General features: G+C 34.0%; 1 protein-coding gene across 7 annotated transcripts in view; it reads left to right on the top strand.

Annotated features, from left to right (window-relative positions):
- Window positions 1–21,613, top strand: part of LOC103544660 (complement factor H-like) — a 74,547-nt gene extending 52,934 nt beyond the window's left edge. For 4 of the 7 annotated variants that reach the window (XM_070602406.1, XM_070602403.1, XM_070602400.1 and 1 more), the window contains 11 exons: window positions 206–382; window positions 1,179–1,361; window positions 1,455–1,634; window positions 4,090–4,260; window positions 12,019–12,201; window positions 12,678–12,887; window positions 13,823–13,996; window positions 14,707–14,883; window positions 15,913–16,086; window positions 19,221–19,403; window positions 19,860–21,613. In XM_070602406.1, the coding sequence (XP_070458507.1) occupies window positions 206–382; window positions 1,179–1,361; window positions 1,455–1,634; window positions 4,090–4,260; window positions 12,019–12,201; window positions 12,678–12,887; window positions 13,823–13,996; window positions 14,707–14,883; window positions 15,913–16,086; window positions 19,221–19,403; window positions 19,860–20,080 (2,033 nt within the window). In that variant the 3' untranslated portion in view covers window positions 20,081–21,613. The remainder of the gene's footprint in view (window positions 1–205; window positions 383–1,178; window positions 1,362–1,454; window positions 1,635–4,089; window positions 4,261–12,018; window positions 12,202–12,677; window positions 12,888–13,822; window positions 13,997–14,706; window positions 14,884–15,912; window positions 16,087–19,220; window positions 19,404–19,859) is intronic. The other 3 variants (XM_070602405.1, XM_070602404.1, XM_070602401.1) reach the window with 2 other exon arrangements.
- The last annotated feature ends 97 nt before the right edge of the window (window positions 21,614–21,710 follow it).

Genomic DNA, 21,710 nt, shown 5'->3' with positions numbered 1-21,710 from the left:
TGCTGTTCAATGCCGTAATATTTCTCAAAGAGTCTTATGTGGATTTAGAGGGTGTAGAAAACCTAGTATGTAACAGTTTTCAAGCAAGAGGTTTACCTGGTGCCTCTGTATATGCAGTTCCCAGCACCTCTTTTTACATGACACATATAAAACTACTTTGGCAATGATTATACATTCTCATTAAATTATTTGACCTTTGTTATAGAAAGAGAATGCAAGATTCCCCAAATAGAAAGATATTTAAATGTTGACCCCAAGAATGACATTTACAAAGTTGGAGCCGTGTTGAAATTCTCCTGCAGACAAAGACATATAATTGTTGGAGCAGATTCAGTTCAGTGCTACCACTTTGGATGGTCCCCTGGTTTTCCAACATGTAAAGGTGAATACATGTTTTACAATTGCTGAAACAAAAATTAGAATTGTGGATATCAACATTGTTTTTCTCTTTTAATTTTCTGTTGGCTTGCAGTGTGTCTATAAGCCAATACATTAACCCAGAGATATACCTGCGACAGACATGTGTTCTGTAGTGGATACTGCAGATTTACTTCCTTAAGAAATGAATCTCCAATTGTTTCCTGAAATACGCAGTGGAAGTCTCTGTACATACATACATGCTTTCGGACACTAGGGGGATCTCCTTTATTACTTTTCCTTTGCCTACAAGCCCGCCATTAATGTTGGACATTTTACATGGCATGGGCCTTACCTCAAGTTTCACTGAGTATGTCTAAAGAATATTGAAGCAGCTCATAGTCAGTTCAGTCACAGGTATGGCTTAATCAAGGCGAATATGCGTTGATCAAATGCTTGCCTCAAATGATGGTATTTTTTCAAAAAGTTTTGATAGAATGTTTCGGTGGAATATGAATATTGCTGTAAGTTATACACTATATATATTAACTGGTTTGCATACATCTTTAGAGTATCTAGATTATTGAAGATATTTTCTGGGCTTAAATATACTTCCAATGTGCTACTTCAGTAGTATAAGTAATAGAACCAGGAAACATGAATCTGCTGTAAACACCATAGTTTTGTCGTTGTTTAAGAATGCTTTAATAAATTAGCCAATAAATAATAAATTAATGAAAGAAAAAATCTCTCCATTTGACTGGGTTTTTAAGTTGTAAGTAGACAATTTAACCACTAATTACACAGCATTTCTACTGTAGCTGAAGTAAGATCGTGTGGTCCACCTCCTCAACTCCCGAATGGGGAAGTTAAAGAAGCACAGAAGCAAGAATATGGACACAGCGAAGTGGTAGAATGTGTTTGCCATCCTGGATTTCTGCTGAAGGGTTCTAACAAAATTCAATGCGTTGATGGAGAATGGACCACCTTGCCTACGTGTATTGGTAATGTATGAAAATATTAATATTTAAACTTAAATCAACACTTTGTTTTCATATACATACACAAATAAACATATTTTTGTGAAATTTTCACAGAGGAGGACAGTACATGCGGAGATGTACCTGGCCTTGATCATGGCTATGTCGAGCCTTCTGACCCTCCCTATCGCCATGGAGACTCAGTAGCGTTCACTTGCAGAGAAGCATTTACAATGATTGGACACAAGTCAATTATGTGTATTCGTGGAACGTGGACCCAACTTCCACAGTGCATTGGTGAGAATACACTTCTCAAATTGGCATTCAATAGGATTTAATATTTTTATTGTAAAAACTGTATTCACAACCATATTTTTAAAATTTAGATATATTCTTGAACATGTCGGTTTTAAATTATAATGAATCCCAACATTTGTTGTTGATAATTCAATATGTGTGTCCAGAGGACAGACATAAAATAGCAGTAGAAATTTCTGAATCTTTCTGTCTCTCATATTAATATTGTTTATAAGTGTGAAGCTACTTTTTACCTATAGGTATGTATATGATTAAAATAGTACTAATTACCAGGAAAATAGAACTATATTTGCACAGGTACCATTTTTGTTTTTCTATGGTACTCTTTCTTTCAGACCCTGGCAAACAAGGAAATAAAGTTGAGGAAATATGCATTTGCTACACTCCTACAGAAATCTTGCCTCTCTCAGAGCTTCTAACAATGATAATTTTTCAGTCTGTTTCAAATACAGAAAAAGAAGTTAATGAGCCGGAGGGTGGGTGGGTCACAAGCTCTCTTGTTCAGTAGCGACGCCCAGTCATAGAAGACAGTCAGGGTTGGGCCAGGAAACTAACCTGATTGATGCCCTTTGCCCTGTAAGTGAATCATCCGCACCTTTGGATGACCACGTCTTTGATGACTAACTGGGAGAATCTTGGGGACCCTCTTGATTTTCCTTTAGAATGAGTTCTTTCCTGGAGTTTTGTGGGTCCTGCATTCAAAGAGAGCCCTGGATGTCCAGTATTAGTTATTCATCAGACTTCTAGTCATTACTTCTTCAAGGAGAAGGTAGAGCTGAGCCTCTGCTCCTCTAGAGCAGGATTTCATATGTGTTTTGCTCACTGTGTATTCTCAACATCCAAAAATGGGCTGTACATGCAGGTGACATTTGATAGGAGTTTGTTACATGAATCAGTAAATTTTGTTGCTTCTTAATCCTTAGATTTTTCTAAACACATTCCTCTCAAAGGTATTGTAAGTCCTTCAAGACCAAACCTCATCTTTGCCCTGTTCTGTCTCCACAAATGATCTTATCTCATTTCGTATGAGGGAAAAACCCAAGGCAATATTAGGTATGAAATTTCTCAACTTTCATTCTGGCTTATACCAAACATCTGCTTCAATTGTTACTGTCTTCTGTTCTCAGAGCTTTCCTTTCTGAGGTGAATCCTCTACCTATATTCGACTTCACGTACTCCCCTGCCAGCTGTCAGAGGCTTTATTCCAAGTTTCTCCTCTCAATGTTTATTTTGCACCTCCCTCTACTCTGGCTGTTCACTCATCTCACTGTGTTTATTTTCTCCTAATAAACAAAGAAATCCTTTCAGAAACCAAGAAATCACAGAACAGAATGACAACCTTCACCACCACTCCCTTTGACTATTGATCTTCCTTCAGTTACCGTCTCTTGAGGAAGATCTAGTTTTGTCTTCCTCAACACGCTGGACTAGTCCTAAAAATAGCACTATTTCTCCAGCCTCTGGTGTGTTTTGAGTTAGTCTCTTTTATTTTATTTTTTTTCAAGGTTGCAGTACAAAATCATTACATTTCGTTGAACAATTACTTGACTTTTCTTTATTCTGTTCATCCTTACTTGACTCTGATCATTAACAAATCATTAACAAGTACTGCTAAAAACCTACAATGATATTTTATCAGAATCAAACAGGATTCTCATCTGCATTGAATTTTTGAAATATGTAACTATTTTAAAAGCTTCTATAGTCAATATTTAACTTATACTCAAACCAGCAAAAGTTTACTATTATGGCATTATAATATTATTGAAATATAGAATGATCTGGTGTATAAATTAGCTTCTTGAAAATTCTGAGAGTATGTATAGAAAACATTGTGACTTTACGAACCCAATTTCTTATTCCAATTTTGTGTCTCTGTTTAAATGTCTGCTTTAATATTCACATTCTATACAATATACCTTAGATGTACTTTTCTTATTATATTACCCCACCTTTCTTGAAAAAATGTCTTTAAACTAACAACTTCTTATCGTCTAGTTCCACAAATAATTATTTTATTTTAATATTTAAAGACTTTGGGTAAAAAGTACTGTAGAGATACTTGAGATCAAGAAAGAAATGAATGTGACCATTTGCACAGATTTTAAATATGGAACCAAATTTAGCCATGGGATGACTATTCGCTATGTACACCATCCACAAAAGTCAACCTCTTATGCTCTTCTAGTCCCCTAAATGCAAAATGTTTTTATGATGGATATTTTCTATGAAATTTCAAATACTGGACACAGGATTTACGTTCATACAGAATAGCCCATCTTGTGCAATATGATCTGGAACCAAGTTTGGTTGGTGGAATGTATAGGCATACATTTTAATTTCATAATACTATTGACCGTATAGCTATTTTTTTTGTCTTAGTCGCTTTGATTCTTCTAATTAGTCTTTTCAAGAAAACATTTTCATGTTATAGCAACAGATGAACTTGCGAAGTGTAAATTGTCAAAGTTAATTACACATGAGGAAAGCTATTCACATAAGATTGAATTTAATCATAACGCCAACATAAGTTACAAATGTAGAGGAAAATACAAACACTCAACCTGCGTAAATGGAAGATGGGAGCCTGAAGTAACATGCACGGGTAAGCTCTTATTTGCAATCTTTTCAAAGTTTTATTCTATTTCTTCCTAACTTGTAAAAGTAATATATGTGTCTTTCTAAAAATTTTAGCTATTTACTATGACAAATAAGGTTCAAGCTGGAAAGTAATTTAGAAACTAACCAAACCCTGATTCTACGTATTACTTGTATCGTGTGCAGCAGTCAGCTATAGAACAAACCACCCAGAAACTTGATGACCGCAAATTAAGATCTGGACAGTAGGTGTGCTCATTACTATGAGAGCACTAGTGCTTCTAATTCCTTCTATTACTTGCAAATTTCCCTATGTCTACACCTGTGACTATTATGTATGAATATATCTATCTACATATTTATCTATGTTTGTATGTATCTGTCTCTAGTTATCTATTTATCTATATCTATCTTAAAAACTCTGAGTCATCTTGACACCACCAATTTGAATTGAACAGCACATAGTTCATTGCAGTTTTCCACTTTTCGTATCTCTATTTTTCTTCTCTAAGTGTAGGACACCTTGACTCACTATCCACAATATTTTTACCAATTTCCTCAATCCTAGAATATACAGAAAGTGGTTTCACAGCAATAGAAAAACGAATCTCTTATCTACAGTTTAGTACATTTTTAGTTCTTATTTATTTGTTTATTTATTTGAGCCTTGAAAATATTTTGTTTTATTTTTTTTTTCAGTTATTTTATTGAGGTCATAATGGTTTATAACATTGTGTGATTTCAGGTGTATGCTATTATTTATCAGTTTCTCTATAGACTGCATTGTGCACGCCACCAATAGTCTAATTTTTATCCATCACCATATATGTGTGCCCCTTTACCCCTTTCACCCACCTCCTAACCCCCTTGCCCTCTGGTAACTGCTAATCTGTTCTCTTTAACCACCTGTTTGTTTATGTTCCACATGTGAATGAAATCATGTGGTGTTTGTCTTTCTCTGTCTGGCTTATCTCCCTTATCATTATACTCTCAGGTCTATCCATGTTGTTACAAATGGGACAATTTTTTCTTTTTTGTGGCTCAGTAGTATTCCACTGTGTATACATATACCACATCATCTTTATCCATTCATCAGTTGATGGGCACGTCTTGGCTATGGTGAATAATGCTGCAATGAATATAAGGGTGCATAAATCTCTTTGAATTGTTGGTTTCAGTTGCTTTGGATAAATACCCAGTAGTGGGATAGCTGGATTGTGTGGTATTTCCATTTTTAATTTTTTGAGAAGTCTCCATACTGTTTTCCATAGTGGCTGCACGAGTTTGTGTTCCCACCAGCACTGTGTGAGGGTTCTGCTTTCTCCACATCTCCTCCAATATTTGTTATTTTTAGTCTTGGCAATTATAGCCATTCTGACAGGTGCAAGGTGACATCTCACCGCAGTTCTGATTTGCACTTCCCCAACAATTAGCAGTGCTGAACATCTTTTCAGGCACCTGCTGCCCATCTGTACATCTTCCTTGGAAAAATGTCTGCTCATATCCTCTGCCCATTTTCTGATTGGATGGTCTACTTTTTTTGTTGTTGGGTTGTATGAGTTCTTTATATATTTTGGAAATTAATCCTTTATAGGATATATGCTTTGCAAATATTTTCTCTCCGTTGGTGGGTTTTCTTTTTGTTTTGTTTGTGATTTCCTTTGCCTTGCAGAACCTCTTTACTCTGAGGTAGTCCTATTTGTTTATTTTTTTCTTTTGTTTCCTTTGGCTGAGTAGACATGGCATTTGAAAAGATGCTGCTAAGACCAATGTCAAAGAGTATACTGCCTATATTTTCTTCTAGAAGTTTTATGGTTTCAGGTCTTACATTGAAGTCTTAAATGCACTTTGAGTTAATTTTTGTGTATGGTGTAATATAATGGTCCATTTTCATTATTTTGCATGTGGCTGTTCAGTCTTCCCAACACCATTTATCAAAGAGAACTTCCTTCTCCATTGTGTGTTCCAGGCTCCTTTGTCAAAGATTAGCTGTCCAGAGATGTGTGGTTTTATTTCTGGGCTTTCAATTCTATTCCATTGATCTGTGTCTGTTTTTGTGCCAGTACCATGCTGTTTTGATTACTATAACTTTGCAGTATATTTGGAAGTGAGGGATTGTGATGCCTCCATCTTTGCTCCTTTTTCTCAGGATTGCTTTAGGGATTTGGAGTCTTTCCTGGTTCCACATAAACTTTAGCATTCTTTGTTCTATTTCCATGAGGAATGTTATTGGTATTCTGATTGGGATTTCATTGATCTATGGATTACTTTAAGTAATATGGACATTTTAAATATGTTTATTCTTCCAATCTATGAGCATGGAATATCTTTCCATTTCTTTATGTCATCTTTGACTTCTTTCAATAATGCCTTGTAGTTTTCAGTGTATAGGTCTTTCACCTCCTTGGTTAAATTTGTTCCTAGATATTTTATTCCTTTTACTTGGGATTTAAATGGGATTGTATTCTTGAGTTCCCTTTCTGCTATCTCGTTATCATTGTCGTATCATAGAAATGCAACTGATTTTTGTAAGTTGATTTTGTACTGTGCAACTTTGCTGTAGCTGTTGATTATTTTTTATATTTTTCTGGTTGGTTTTTTAGAGTTTTCTACATATAGGATCGTGTCATCCACAAGCAGTGAGAGTTTCACTTCTTCATTGCCAATTTGGATATCTTTTATTTCTTTTTCTTGCCTAATTGCCTCAGCAAAAACCTCCGGTACTATGTTGAATAGGCGTGGCAAGAGTCGCCACCCTTCTCTTGTTTCTGTTCTCAGAGAGATGGCTTTCAGTTTTTAACCATTGAGTATGATGTTGTCTGTGGGTTTGTCATATACGGTCTTTATTATATTGAGGTAATTTCCTTCTATAGCCATTTTATTGAGAGGTTTTATGATAAACGCATGTTGGATCTTATCAAATGCAATCTCTGCATCCATTAAGATGATCATGTGATCTTTATTCCTCATTTTCTTAATGTAGTGTATCGCATTGCTTGATTTTGCGGATGTAGAACCATTCCTCCATCCCTGGTATAAATCCCACTTGATCATGTTGTATGATACTTTTAATGTATTGCTGTATTCAGTTTGCCGATATCCGTTTGGTTGTAATTTAGCGGGGAGAAGCTAAAGGAACAGTCCATTTGTCCATTTATCTCTCTTTAGCCCTGCCACATTGCCTTGATAACTACAGCATTACATTAAGTCCTGAAATCTGATGTGTATCTATCTATCTATCTATATATCTATATAGATATATAGATATATAGATATATTTATTCTCCAATTATGTTCTTCCTTTTCAAGTTTGTTTTAGTTCTTCTAGCCTTTTCATTAACATAGAAATTTCAGGGAACACATCAATTTCTATAGCATGTCTGCCAGTATAACGAAAAGGATGGTTTATATAATGAAAGATATATTAGGGAGAACTGACATCTTAACCATATTGAGTGTTCAATCCCGTAAACATGATATATCTCTTAAATTATTTACTTTTGCTTTTGTTTTCCCACTTTTTTTCCATAAGATCTGTTGCTAATCTTCCTCCTTTTTTCTCCTTTTCTTTATCCTCCAAAGCTCCACTACATAATTGTGTATAGTTGTGAGTTCTGGTTCTTCTAGCTGCCACCACAGCATGGCTACTGACAGATGAGTGATGTGCTTCTGTGCCTGGGAACTGAAGCTGCAGAAGTGGAGGCACTAGGCCATCAGGGCTGGCTCCCCAGTAATGTTTGAAATGTAGAAGATTTACGGTTCCAGAAAATTTGTTCATATTTTATTTTTAATATTGTAAATGTAATTTTAAGAATTACATTTTTAATATTATAAACGTAGTTTTTCAAAATTACATTTCACTTTTTTGCTGCAAGTATAAAGAAATGTACTTGATTTTTGTATATTAATTTTATCTTCTGAAACTATACTAAGTTGCCTTGTTCATTCTACGTCTTGCTTTGTAGGTGTCTTACAGTTTTCTGTAAACAACTATATGATTGCAAATACAAGATTTTATTTCTGCTGGTCTATTTTTATTTTTATTTTTTGTTTATTTTCTTATCTTGTTGCACTGACTAGGACCTCAAGGAAGCTGTTGAAAGGAAGTGATGAGAACAAATGTCTTTGTCTTATTCTTGACCATTGGGAGAGCATATTCAATGTTTTACTACAACTATAATGTCAGTGTAGGATTTTTGTAGATGCCCTGTATGAGATTAAGGGAATATCCTTCTGATCCGACTTAGCTGAGTGAGAAATTGTATCATTAACCATGGTTGAATGTTTTTAAATGACTTTTATGCATCTATTGATTTGGTAACATGACTTTCTTAATTTCGTTAATGTAGCGCATGGCATATATAAATTTTTGAATGTTGAACAAATCTCTCATTCCTAGAGTTACCTCTCCTTGGTGGTGATATATTATACTCTCTCTATTTTCACGTACTTGGTTTGCTCATATATTTTTAAGGGTTCTTGCATCTATGTTCACGGGGGATATTAATCTGTAGTTATTTCTTTTGGAAATGTCTCTGCCAGGTTTTGTCATCAGGGATTTTGTGTCCTCATGAAACAAATTGAGAAGAGTTCTCTGCTCTTCTGTTTTCTGAACATACATATGCAAGAGTATTATCCGTATTATTGTTGTATTATTTCTTCCTTAAATGATGGATAGAATTCACCTGTGAAGTCATCTGATATGTAGATTGTTTTTTTGGAAGGTTTTCCTGATGAAGAATTTAATTTATTTAATAGGTAGTGGGCTATTCATATTTTCTATATTGTCTTTGGTCCAAATGTAAGGAAGTCATATTTTTCAATAAATATCTCTGTTTAATCTAATTTATCAAATTTGTTTGTATACAATTGTTTCTACTAGCCACTTAATATTTTATTTTTATTTTAATTCTATAGTCTGTTAGGTGATATCACTTCTTTCTTTCTTGATATTGACATTTGTTTCTCTTTTTTATCTTAATCATTCTTCCTAAGGTTTTTTTTCATTAATATTTTCAAATCACCAATTTTAACACTCTTAATTTGCTCTCTTTTCTATTTTTTAGCTTTATTAACATTCACTCTTTTAGCTCTATTAATTTCCTCTGTTTTCTCTTTGTCTTAATTTTCTCTGTTTCCTGTTCTGTGGAATTACTGTTTCCTTCCTTCTTGTCACTTTGATTTTAATGTACTCTTTTTCTCATTTCTCAAGTAGAAAATGAAAACGTGGTTTTAAACTCTCCTACTTTTTAAGTATAAACTTTAAAACTACACTTTTCTTTCTAAATACTGATTTAGCTGTCTCAAAAAACTTTTTATTCATTTTATTTTCATTTAATTCTGTATGTAATATTTTCTGACATTCCTTTTGATTTTTTCTTAATCTTGTCAGTTATTTAGAAGTTTCTTCTTTAATTTCCAAATATTTATGTTTTTCTAAATAATTTATTACCTTTTAACGATGTATTGTGTTATGGTCATTATATAAAGAAGTGCACATATTTAATGTATACAATTTAATGAGTATCATGAATGTTTGCATAGATAATTGATTTATTTATCTCTAATCTAATTCTATTGTCACAGAACTTACTGTAAAAGATTTCAATATTTTGAAATGTATTCATGCTTTTTTTGTCACATGGCATATTTTCAATCTTTGCAATGTTGTAAAACGTTGCATGCAAAGTGTTGAAAAAATATTTTAATGTGAAAATCTATGCATACTCTTGTTATTTGATCAGTTTAAAGTGGTTCATGGTGTTCTTCTAATTTACGTATGTCTTTTTAAACTTTTTTGTCTGGTTGTTTATCAGTCAGAGAAAGAAGACTCTCAGTGTTGCTAACCAGGATGGTGGATTTGCCTATTTCTTCCTTTCGTTCTGTCCATCTTTGCTCCATGTATTTAATGCACTTTTTAGATACATATAACTTTATGATCAATCTGTCCATGTGAATTACCATTTTTATAATGATCAAATATTTATTGACTATTTTTGTAATACTGCTTGTCTTGAGGTCTATATTATTTTACTTTAATAGTCAATTATTTTAAAACAATTAATTATTTCCATGTGATAAAAGAATTCCCAAAGGATTTCAAATAATTAGTGTCCTCAAACCAGTCTCTCTAAATTAAAAGCAAAAATAAAATAAATAAGAACTAGCTACATACCTTATTCGTCCATCTTAAAAATCTGGAAAATAAAAAGATTACCCTTTATCAATGATTAACCAACAGAAAATCTTTTAAATAAAATGGCAATGGTAGCACTACACATTGAACTCTATGGGATACAGCAAAGGCAGATATTTATAGCTTTAAAACATGCATTATAAAATTAAGAACAAAATAAAAGCAATAAGTATTACAATCTAGAAGTTAGAAAAGAATATAAACCCAAAGAATATCAAAGATTATTAGGAGAAGCTTAAAAATGCATAAAGAGTTGATTTGCAGAATAACAATTCAGCTTTTAGGGAAATTTAGTAGATGGACCAATCTTTGGCAAAAACTTATCAGGAAGTTCAACCTAAGATTCTCCAGACAAAGACAGCTAAATCTTAGATACAGAAGAAAATAAATCCTTGAGAATATAAAGAAAATAATGCCAAAATATTTAAAATAGATATATGAGAAAATGTTTTTGATAGAATATAAAATAGTCCTATTGACTTGAGAGAAGTATGGCAATATTTCTGATAATCTTAGTAAGCCTGAATGAAGTGTATTCAGTCAATTATTTGCCTGATGTGAATAGGAAATGTTGCACAATTGAAAGGATTTACAAGACTTCCCAGTATATCCTTGCATAATGAAATAAAGATACAGCATGAAATTTTATCATTTCATCAATATTTCATTCTTTCATCAATGTTTTCATTATTTTGAAATTCATTATCTTTATTGAAATAAAAACACAGTATGACAAGAGAAAGTGAAAGTAATAAATTGTAGAGAGGTCATAAAGCTTCCAGGGATAGTCATCCAGAGTCTTCCCTTGTTTGAACAAGACATGCTTTGTCTTCAGATTAGGAACTGCCAAGATACATCTGAGGTATCTCAGTTTTATGGGCGCTAAGACACAAGTTTACAAAGGGATATTTTATAACCTACTTGTTAGGTAACTGTAGCCAAGCCATCTAACCTGTTCAACTGGGTACATTATATCCATCTCTATATCCCTTAACAATGTAGGCAAGCTGATAAACAGTACCTCCAGGGGAGTTTTGAACTTTTAACAGCACACTATAAACCACTAGTGAACATGTCTACTTCTTATCTAGGCCAAGAAGCTCTATCAAATTAATTGATCACTAACTAAATGTGATTCTTCCTCTGGCTAATCAGCCTCCATTGGTAGAACATCTTTCCAGGGTTTTAATCTAATCACAAAATATTTGATCACCAATATCCATAAAAAGATCCCATTATCAGTCTTTAGTGCTTAGTATTGAATGAGTAATTAAGTTAGAACCACCTAATTGTTAAAAGTAATCAAACTAGGTTTTACATAAATTATGCAGGATTGATCATAGAAAGAATAAAAGGAAGAAACTCCAAGGAAGACCATGAGAATATAAAGCAAACCTGGTAGATTAAAGGGCTATCCAAGCTGAAAGGTAAACATATTGAAACATAGATTACAACACTATTAGTTGATCATTTATGGTACATTATTATTGAGTTTCGTATTTACTGAATTATCTTGTTAATATTTTTAACAAGATTTTTAATCAAGAAATCTAAATTTAATCTTTTTAGAAGTACAAATGCAATTGTGCCCACCTCCACCTCAGATTCCCAATGCTCAAGATATGACAACTACAGTGAATTATCAGGATGGAGAAAAAATATCTATTCTCTGTAAAGAAGAGTATCTAATCCAGAGAGGAGAAGAAATCGTGTGCAAAGACGGCAGATGGCAGTCAATACCACGCTGTGTGGGTCAGTCGTGTGTAAGCTGTTTCATGACATTCTCTCAAATAAGCTGATACTCCTCTGTGTTTTGTGTAAATGAACAAGATGAAGGCCCTTCTCTGTATCTATTCCACTTTATCTTGAAACAGTGAATTACAATCTAGGTATACAAAGCAATCAGCATTCTTTCACTTCTAATGTGAAAAGAATACAGACAAAAACTTTGGGTTACTGTGTAAATACTGGATAAAATTTCTGTTCAGGCCTATTTTACTCCTCAGGATGAACAGGACAAGAATCAAGGGACACATTGAAGAAGTGGCCTGTAGCATAGATTTTTATGGAGACTTACACCCTTGCAAGTTTCAAATGTTTTTCAGTTTTTAAATAATTTAATTTGTTCAAATTATCCTTATTATAAAGCCCCAAAGAGCATTTGACTTTCTTTGGCAATTTAAACATTATATTTGTGGTTGACTCCTTGATCTCTTTTCTTCATATAGAAAAAACCCCATGCTCTCAACCACCTCGTATAGAACATGGTACCATTGAATCATCTAAATCTACAGAAGAAAGGAAAGAGAGATCTGAACCCAAGCGTTATGCACATGGCACCAGATTAAGTTATATTTGTGAAGATGGTTTCAGGTTGTCTGAAGGCAATGGGATAACCTGCAACATGGGAAAATGGAGTTCTCCACCTCAGTGTGTAGGTAAGGACAGTACACAAACTGAAATCCTATTTTCAGAAGAATTCATTAAAAATAATCGGTTGTCACATTCTGTCATGAGCCAGAATCCTTTCGATTTCTAAATATACAAAATCATTTATACATTTATCTATCTTTTACCAAATAATTTTTGCATAATCAAATCAGCCTTATTTCTGTTAATTTCATTGGTTCGCTGTTAAATCACTTTTAATTCTGGCTTTTTTGGTATTAAAAATGGATGTATAGTGAAATTAAACCTATCTATGTATTGGTATACCTACTCATATTCTTACCTATTCAGGTAAGTTATAGTGTTTGCTTTGCCTCCAGGTTTTAAAAAAAATTTCTTATGTTCTCCCTACAACATCCCTTCTGATTTCTTACGGTAAATAGTACTTTTCTGAAGAGGATTAATTCTCAATTTGTTTGCTTTTATTATTCACGATTGGTTAGAGAAGCATTGATAGTCTTTCGTACATATATTGACACTTTTAGTTTCAAGTTCTTGCTCAAGTTGACAGCTGGACACACCCCAGAACGGTAGTTTCAGGAAAGATTTGTGCATCTTCTCTGTAATGTGATGGTAGCTCCTGTGTGATCATGTCTTGTAAATTAAAACTACCACATATAATAACTGGTACATAGGGGCTGGCCCGGTGGCCGAGTGGTTAAGTTCGCGCGCTCCGCTGCAGGCGGCCCAGTGTTTTGTTGGTTCGAATCCTGGGCGCGGACATGGCACTGCTCATCAGACCACGCTGAGGCAGCGTCCCATATGCCACAACTAGAAAGACCCACAAAGAAGAATATACAACTATGCACTGGGGGGTTTTGGGGAGAAAAAGGAAAAAATAAAATCTTAAAAAAAAAATAACTGGTACATAAAAAGTTAGTGAAACATGGAGTCATTCTTTCATTTCTTTTATTTTTTTTTAAAGGAATTCCTTGTGAACCACCAGCTTTGATTCCACACGGTGTTCTAGCTCACAAGTTAGACAGTTACCAATATGGAGAAGAAGTGATGTACAGCTGTACCGAAGGTTTTGGGATTGACGGACCTGCATCTATAAGATGTTTAGGAGGAAAATGGTCTGATCCGCCACCATGCATAAGTATAGTGCATTTCATTTTATCGTAAAACTGACAAATATCTTTAATTTAGAGCATAAATGGTACAAATATGAAACTAAGGAGTAGTTATGAACTTAATAAGGTATCTCTGGAAAGATCTGGATTCTGGTAGAGATGAATAATCCAGGTAATAAGAAGAGTTTGACAACATGAGCCAAATTATTTCATTCTCACGTCCTCTTGTGTGTGCTTGTGACATCTCTGATCTACATTCTCAGACTTTTCATTTCTGTTCCTGTATCACAGCTGGCCCCTGCTGATCAGTCTCATTATTATTCTACTTACTGTTACTTTTCCAGTTATCTCCTTATAAATATAGAATTTTCTAAGATATTTGACATAATTAGTCTTAACAGATTTTGATGGAAGCACAAGGTAGAAATATGTCCAAAATGCCAGTGGCCTCTATGGGCAAATAAGAATTCAAATGTAAGAAGTATGGTCTCAAGCATTACATGTGTCCATATCTCTTCATAGTTTCAAAATCACTATTTCAATGTTATACTTTTGATGAATGTAGAACCATTCAATGTAATTAAGTCAAAACTGCTAACATTTTTTTTCAAGTGAAGAAAAATATTGTACAGTATTCTTTGGTTTGATATGTAGCTAACTATTACTCTAGAATAATTATTGGCCTTTATATATTTTTAATGATTTACTGAACAAGTACATTTTTTTTTTGTTTCAGAAACGGATTGTCTTAGCTTACCCATCTTTAATGATGTCATACTCATAGGCCAGAAAAAGGAATCATATAGGTCAGGAGAACAAGTGGCTTATAAATGTCCAGAATATTACCAATTGGATGGATCCAGTTTTGTCCAGTGTGTTAACGGCAAATGGATAGGAAGGCCAACATGCAGAGGTATTTCGATGAAATTTTAAAATTTATTTATGAAAGTGCCTGAAGTAAAATAATATAGAATTCCCTCTAGCATCATCATAAAGTGGACGTAGATTATTTTTTCAGGCTGGGATTTCAGGCCAAAGAAGGTTCATGCCTTAACGTCAAAGGATGGAATTGTGTACTCAATAGTTAGTCTTATAGCTCAGTAGTTCTCCACGTGCGGTCCCTGGAAGAGCAGCATCAGCATCTTCTGGGAAATTGTTGGAAGTGCAAATGCAAATTCACAGGCGTAGTCAGACCTGTTGAATCACAAACTCTGGGGTCAAGGGGCTCCATGCACACTTTGGGTTAGGAACCGTCGCCATAGCCAATTATACATTATATCTACCTGAATCTCACTGATAAATTACACATGACTCATTGTAGTATCCTTAAGCATTTGCCCCCCAAAAGTCATTGAATAGTGTTTTTATAAATCATACAGTTATTTTTCTGTTGTTTTTCTACACCTCCTGTTTGGATCCTTTAATTAGTAAACTTCTTCCTTCAACAATGATATTCTTCAAAGTGTTTTCATGCTTGACTTATTCTCTAAGTAAGTGTCTACTTGTGTTTATTTTTCTAGGGGCTTAAAACTACAATTCACATATAGGATGGTTGAAAGCCAAATTCTGCTATCAAAATTCTATTTATTATGATTTTCTTGTGGTTTATAAATTCATTTTTAATTTATATAACGAGAACTCAAAGGGAAATGTTCAGAAAAACTCATTTTCATTGCCCTCCGTACACACACACAAATATCTATCAATCTTCTAGTAAAGAATCGGGGAGAGATTTAAGGTAGAGAAGCTTAAGTTGTCCTAAAAAAATATTGCTTTCTCTCCTTTTCCTCAATCTTACATGTAAATTTATTAAAAGAATCAATCTTTTATGACAGATTGATTAATTTGAAACCCCTCTGGAAATATAGTTGGAATCTCATTTGTTGATTTGCTACTCAAAATGATCATTACCTTGGAGATACTTTTTTCCTTCTCTATTCAGATGTTTCCTGTAAGAAACCACCTGAAGTCAAAAATGCCATTACCTCAAATCATATGTCTAGGTATCCATCTGGGGAGAGAGTACGTTACGAATGCATCAAACCTTTTTATCCATTTGGGGAAATATATGTGACATGTTTGAATGGAATCTGGACAGACCCACCTCAATGCAAAGGTAGAATGTCTTATTTTACCCCCAGTGTTAGAGTATATCTTAGGGACAAAATACATTGATTTAAAGGGAGAATGAAGCAGTTCTTATGGAATAAATTTTGTAAACACAAATAAAATGATGATGCTTAAAATCCAGTTCCTTTTGTGGATGGACTAAGTAATAAGGCATATTTATTTGATGAAAGATTTGTCCAGATTAGAAGAACAATTGGAATCCCAGATAATTCCCTATCTTAACCATTAAGATGCTCAGTTACTTGCCGAGGAATAAATGTAATCAAGATACCCTGAGTACCTTTGACAGCCCTTTGAAATTCTACTTTGAGACGTGAAATAGGCAGTGGGGCAGGGGTGAGAATCATAGAATGTGAACTAAATTTGGGTTTCTTTAGCATATGGATTCTATTTAAATGTATTTTACTAGTAGAGCTCATCTGTGATGTTAGTGTAACTATGTAAAAAATAAATAGTCTGAGAACTTGGTCACGGGACACTCCAGTGTTCACAGTTCAGAAAATAAGGGGAGCCAACAAAGGAGATATTGTATTAGTAACTCTTAGTTTTTCAAATTAAGTTTTGCCTGGTATGTATTTTTTCCAATATTTTACTTTGAACCTACCTATATTTTCATGTTTAAAGTGAGTTTCTTGTAGTTGGGTCTTGTTTCTGTAACCAATCTGCTATTTTCAGTCTTTTAACTCGTGTATTTAGAACACTTACCTTTAAAGTAACTACTGCCTTGTTAGGGGCTCTGTCAGCCATTTTATTATTTGCTTTTGTGTGTTTCCTCTGTTTCTGATTCTTGTTTCCTTTTATTGCCTTCCCTATAGATTTTTTGAACATGTAAATTAATTTTACTTTAATATGTCTGTAGTAATCTTGAGTGTATCTCTTTGTACAATTTTATTAGGGGTTGCTCTAGGCATGAAGATATACACACGTAACTTATTGCTGCCTATGGGTATTGACATTTTGCCACCTCAAGTTAACTGTGGAAGCTTTACTTCCATTTTAGTCCATTTAGTACCCCACATTCTAAATATAAACGTCTTATGTATTTCCTTTATATACATACAGCACCTTATCAAATAGTGTAATCTTGCAGTCAAATTTAACAAAGTCATTAGGAAAAAGATAGTCTATTATATTTGTTCCTATTATTATCACTTCCCTTGTTTTTTCTGCCTTTCTGAAGTCTCACTCCTCCTTCTGTTATCTTTTGCTTTCTATTTGAAGAATTCCTTTAGCCATTGTTTTAAGTATAAGTCTGCTGGAGGCCAATTCTCTCCGTTTTCCTTCGTCTGGGAGTGCCTTTATTTCTCCCTTTATTCCTAAGGGATAATGCCACTGGATATGGAATAGGAGTTGACAGTTCTTTTCTTCTAGCACTTGAGAAATGTCACTTCTTTCTGGTTCCTTGGTGACAGATGAGAACCACCCTGGCATTTGAATCCTTTTTCCCTGTAGGTTTGCATAATTTCTATCTAGCTGCTTTTGAGATCTTTTCTTTTTCTTTAGTTTAGTTTAGCTTTAGTTTCTTTAGTTTAGCTTTAGTTTAGTTTTCTTTAGTTTCTTTAGTTTTGAGCAGTAGGATTATTATGTATCTTGGCATGAATTTCTTGGTTTTATCTTGTTTAGTATTCACGCATCTTTTTGGATATATAGATTTATGCCTTGTGCCCAATTTGGTAAATATTCAGCCTTAGTTTTTGAATTTTTTTTATCATCTCTGACCTCCTTCTTTTTGCTTCCTTAGTCTTTAACCTTTTGCTATCTTCCCACAGGTCCCTGAAGCTCTGTCTATTTTATTCTTTTCAGTCCATTTTCAAAGCAAGTAATTTGTATTGTTCTACCTTCAAGTTTATTTACCCTTCTGTCATCAGCAATCTAACACTGAGCACATCCAGTAAGGTTATTTTATTCTGTTCTATTTTTTAGTTCTATAATTCCCATTGGATTTTTAAAAGCCATTGTCATTAATTCCAATATCTGTGTCTTCTCAATGCTGTCTTCTCTTGATTATCTTTTCTCTTTGGAGATTTTCCCAGTCCTAGGGACAATGAGTGATTTTCAGTTGTATTCTGAACATTTTGGGTATTATAGCTTGAGACTCTGGATTTTATTGAAATCTTTTATTTATCAGGTCTCCATCACTGACATGCAGTGGTGCCAATTCAGGCCCCCACTTTGCCTCCACTGACACCACAGAAACGCGGAGAGGTGTCTTGTTCCCCACAGAGTGTGGATGGAAGTCCAGGCCCCTCACTTGACCTCTGTTTATGAAGGTGGAGAGTGGGTTGTTCTTAGATTTATTCTATGATGTTTTTCTAGAGTAATGCAGGTGTTGTAAAAAATGATTGTGTCTTGGTAGGCTGCTTACTTCCTGAGCTTTAGTCTAAAGAGAGCAGGCTACCCCGGGTACTGTATTTTTCCCTGCCTAACTTTGATATCATTTCTGGGTTGCAGACTCTTTCAGTGCTCAGTCCAGGATACATAGAAGGCAAAATGAAACCAAAAGAACTCATTGCACTTTAATTCCTTGAATCCCAAAGTCCCTAAGGTTATTGACTTCCTTGCTACATCTTTCCCAATCTCTTCTGTTGCTTTTTATAATATGTTCAGGATTTTTACCTATACTAAGCAGAAAGAAGAAACAGAAAGCTTTCTAGTTCATCTTGTCCAGAACAGGAAGCCAGCAATTCCCTTTCACGTTATGTAAATTTGTAATTCTTGAATCTTATTAAAGGAGTGATGTTTCTCTTACAATAAAAATGTAAATCAATAAAAAAATGACTAGATATCCAATAACCACTTCAATATCTTGTTTATAGAACAAGAATCTTTTTTGTTTGTCTTAGCTATCCCAACATATCCAGCATATATTCACTAAGAAAAACATTTCTTAATACTGGAATATTGTAAAACAGATGTATCTGTGAATGTTTTATGTGTGCTTTCATGGAGAGTGAAAAGAAGGGCTTAAAAATGTGTCTCTCAGTTTAAACGATTAAAATTTCATCAATGAATCATTTCTGTTATCAGAAATCACAAGACTTGGTATTACATATTGAGTTATATTTTTATTTTAACCTGTGGTTTTTTGATCTTTCAATAGTTCAAATAATATTTTTTTAGACCCTAGAGGAAAATGCGGACCCCCTCCACCGATCGACAATGGAGACATTACCACATTCCCATCACCAGCATATCCTCCAGGATCAACAGTTGAGTACCAATGCCAGTCGCTCCACCAACTTCAGGGAAACAGGATTATAACATGTAGGAATGGAGAGTGGACCAAACCACCAAAATGCTTAGGTAAATATTTAGGTATTCTCATGGGTCCTGGGAAAATCAGTGTAAGTAATACGAAGTTTTGCTGCTTACTATAGATTTTCATGGATTGATAACCAACCATTCTGTTGAATGCTTGCTATCAAATAGGAACGTATGAGGCAATAAAGTTTGAGAAATTGTTACTGAAGCAACAACAGCAACAAAACATTCTTTAATGAAAGATTTTCATCTGATGATTGACATTATGAATCTTTGATTATAACCTTTAGTCTCACACATTAAACACAATACCTGATTTTTACATCATTAATTGTGTAAAGTGGTTTAAATCCACATGCTGGATTTTCACTGAGTTGGTTTATAAAAGGTTTTAAGTACGACATCCTGGACAGCACAGGAGATTCAACTTGAGTGAGAATTTTTCTGTACAATATTTATATATCCTTTAATGTGTTTTTTTTTTTTTTTGGCCTTCAGATTCATGTGTAATATCACTAGAAATGATGGAAAAACATAACATAGAACTACGATGGATGGGGGAGAAAAAACTTTATTCTGAAACAGGGGATGTTGTTGAATTTGCGTGTAAACCTGGATATCGTAGAAAGACAAATTCCGCAAAATTTCGAACAACCTGTCGGGAAGGAAAACTGGAGTATCCCACCTGTGAAAGACAGAGATTTAACACGCGTTCATAAAATCCTCATGTGTGCATTTATTCAGAATTTGTCATTATTAATCCAATTCTTCTCAAGTCATTCCTTCAAGTATTGTTTAACTCATTTTGGCTCATACATCAGAATTTGTGTTAAATATTATGTAGACAATGTTAGACACTAATGAATCACTTCTAAAAGGACCGCATTAAAACTTGGCTAACCAAAATGCTCTGTGTCCTGTTCATCAAATATCTATGGCCAGAAACTAGATGCAATCACTGCAGTGCCTGCTTCCATCCATCCTTTCCCCAACTTTCTCAAAGCCTCTCCATAACTTCTGAGGCTTTCTGAGACTCTCAATGTCAGAGGAAATGGAAAAAAAAGGCTAGTCACCATCTTCAAAATAATATTACTTCACAAACACGAAAAACCAAACTGTCATACCTATGTTATTAATGATGTAAGTAGCTATTACTTACATTGCTTACTTCTCAATAGATAAATATGCCAAAAAATGATGAAATGCGTGATCTTCTACAAGACGTCTATGTAGCACACATCATAATTCAAACAAATCATAAAGAGGAATTAGGACCTGTTTGAGTACACAGCTAGCATACCATACGTGCGTATCATTCATAGTGCATATCATACATGAAACATGATAAAGAATCCAGTACCAGGTATAAACACACACACACATACACAGTAGGCTTTGAGCACTGAAAATGTTTATAGAACAAAGATTGCAGGAAGTACAATAAAATAGTACCATAACTAGAGTTGCAGTTGGAGATAATAGGGGTAAGAACTGATTTTTAACTCTTTATAATTTGCTATATGCTCCAATTTTTCTATCTTTTAACACATATCACCTTTGAACCACAAGAGTATGTTGTTTAGAAATAAAGATACAGAAAAAGTAAAACAATACATGGTGAGAACTATAAATAGCTAGTGGTAATGATCTTTAGATCTAACAACTTTTTCATGATTTTGCTGGTATGGAGAGTTGTGGAAACATTCAACCCAAGAGTCCAAAATACGATTTTTATGTTCGGCATTTCAAACAGCATACTTAGTTAAAATCATTTGACTATAAACATTTTTCACTTCTACAAAAACATAAAAACTTGAAGATGATAATAAAGATACAAATAATGAAGGTAAAAATATTTTATGGTGATACCTTGTCACTTTGTATTGCATCAAATCAAGTGGCATTCTTAGACTAGAGACATGGCTGTCACCAATAGAGCCACTTTGTATAAATCTGAATCACTGGTGACAGCCAGTTTTCTCGCATTTAAAGAAACATTGTCACAACTGGCAAGTTATCTCTGCCGTTAATGTTAACATTTGTATATCTACTATTTTTCCAAAACCTTTCAGCTAACAGTTGTGGAACCTGTTTATGACACTTTCCTATAAACAATTATTTCATTGTTGACTGCAAAATAGTGATTTTTAAGATCAATTGTACCATTTGTCTGCCTTTATTAATTGTCATTCTTGTGTGAAGAGGAGTGCTAACTTACCAACTCTGTTTAAATTAAACTTTCACCTAAAGGATTTCGTAAATCTCTATTTTGGCCCTTTAATTCCTAATTTTTGGAATGCAGATTTGATGTATCATGAACTTCCATTATGGTGTTAAAGATGTTTTCTT

Source organism: Equus przewalskii, chromosome 31 (assembly GCF_037783145.1).
Source record: "Equus przewalskii isolate Varuska chromosome 31, EquPr2, whole genome shotgun sequence".
In the NCBI taxonomy this organism is placed as follows: domain Eukaryota; kingdom Metazoa; phylum Chordata; class Mammalia; order Perissodactyla; family Equidae; genus Equus; species Equus przewalskii.
Note: the sequence above shows the minus strand (reverse complement) of the source record. Positions and strands in the feature narration are given on the sequence as shown.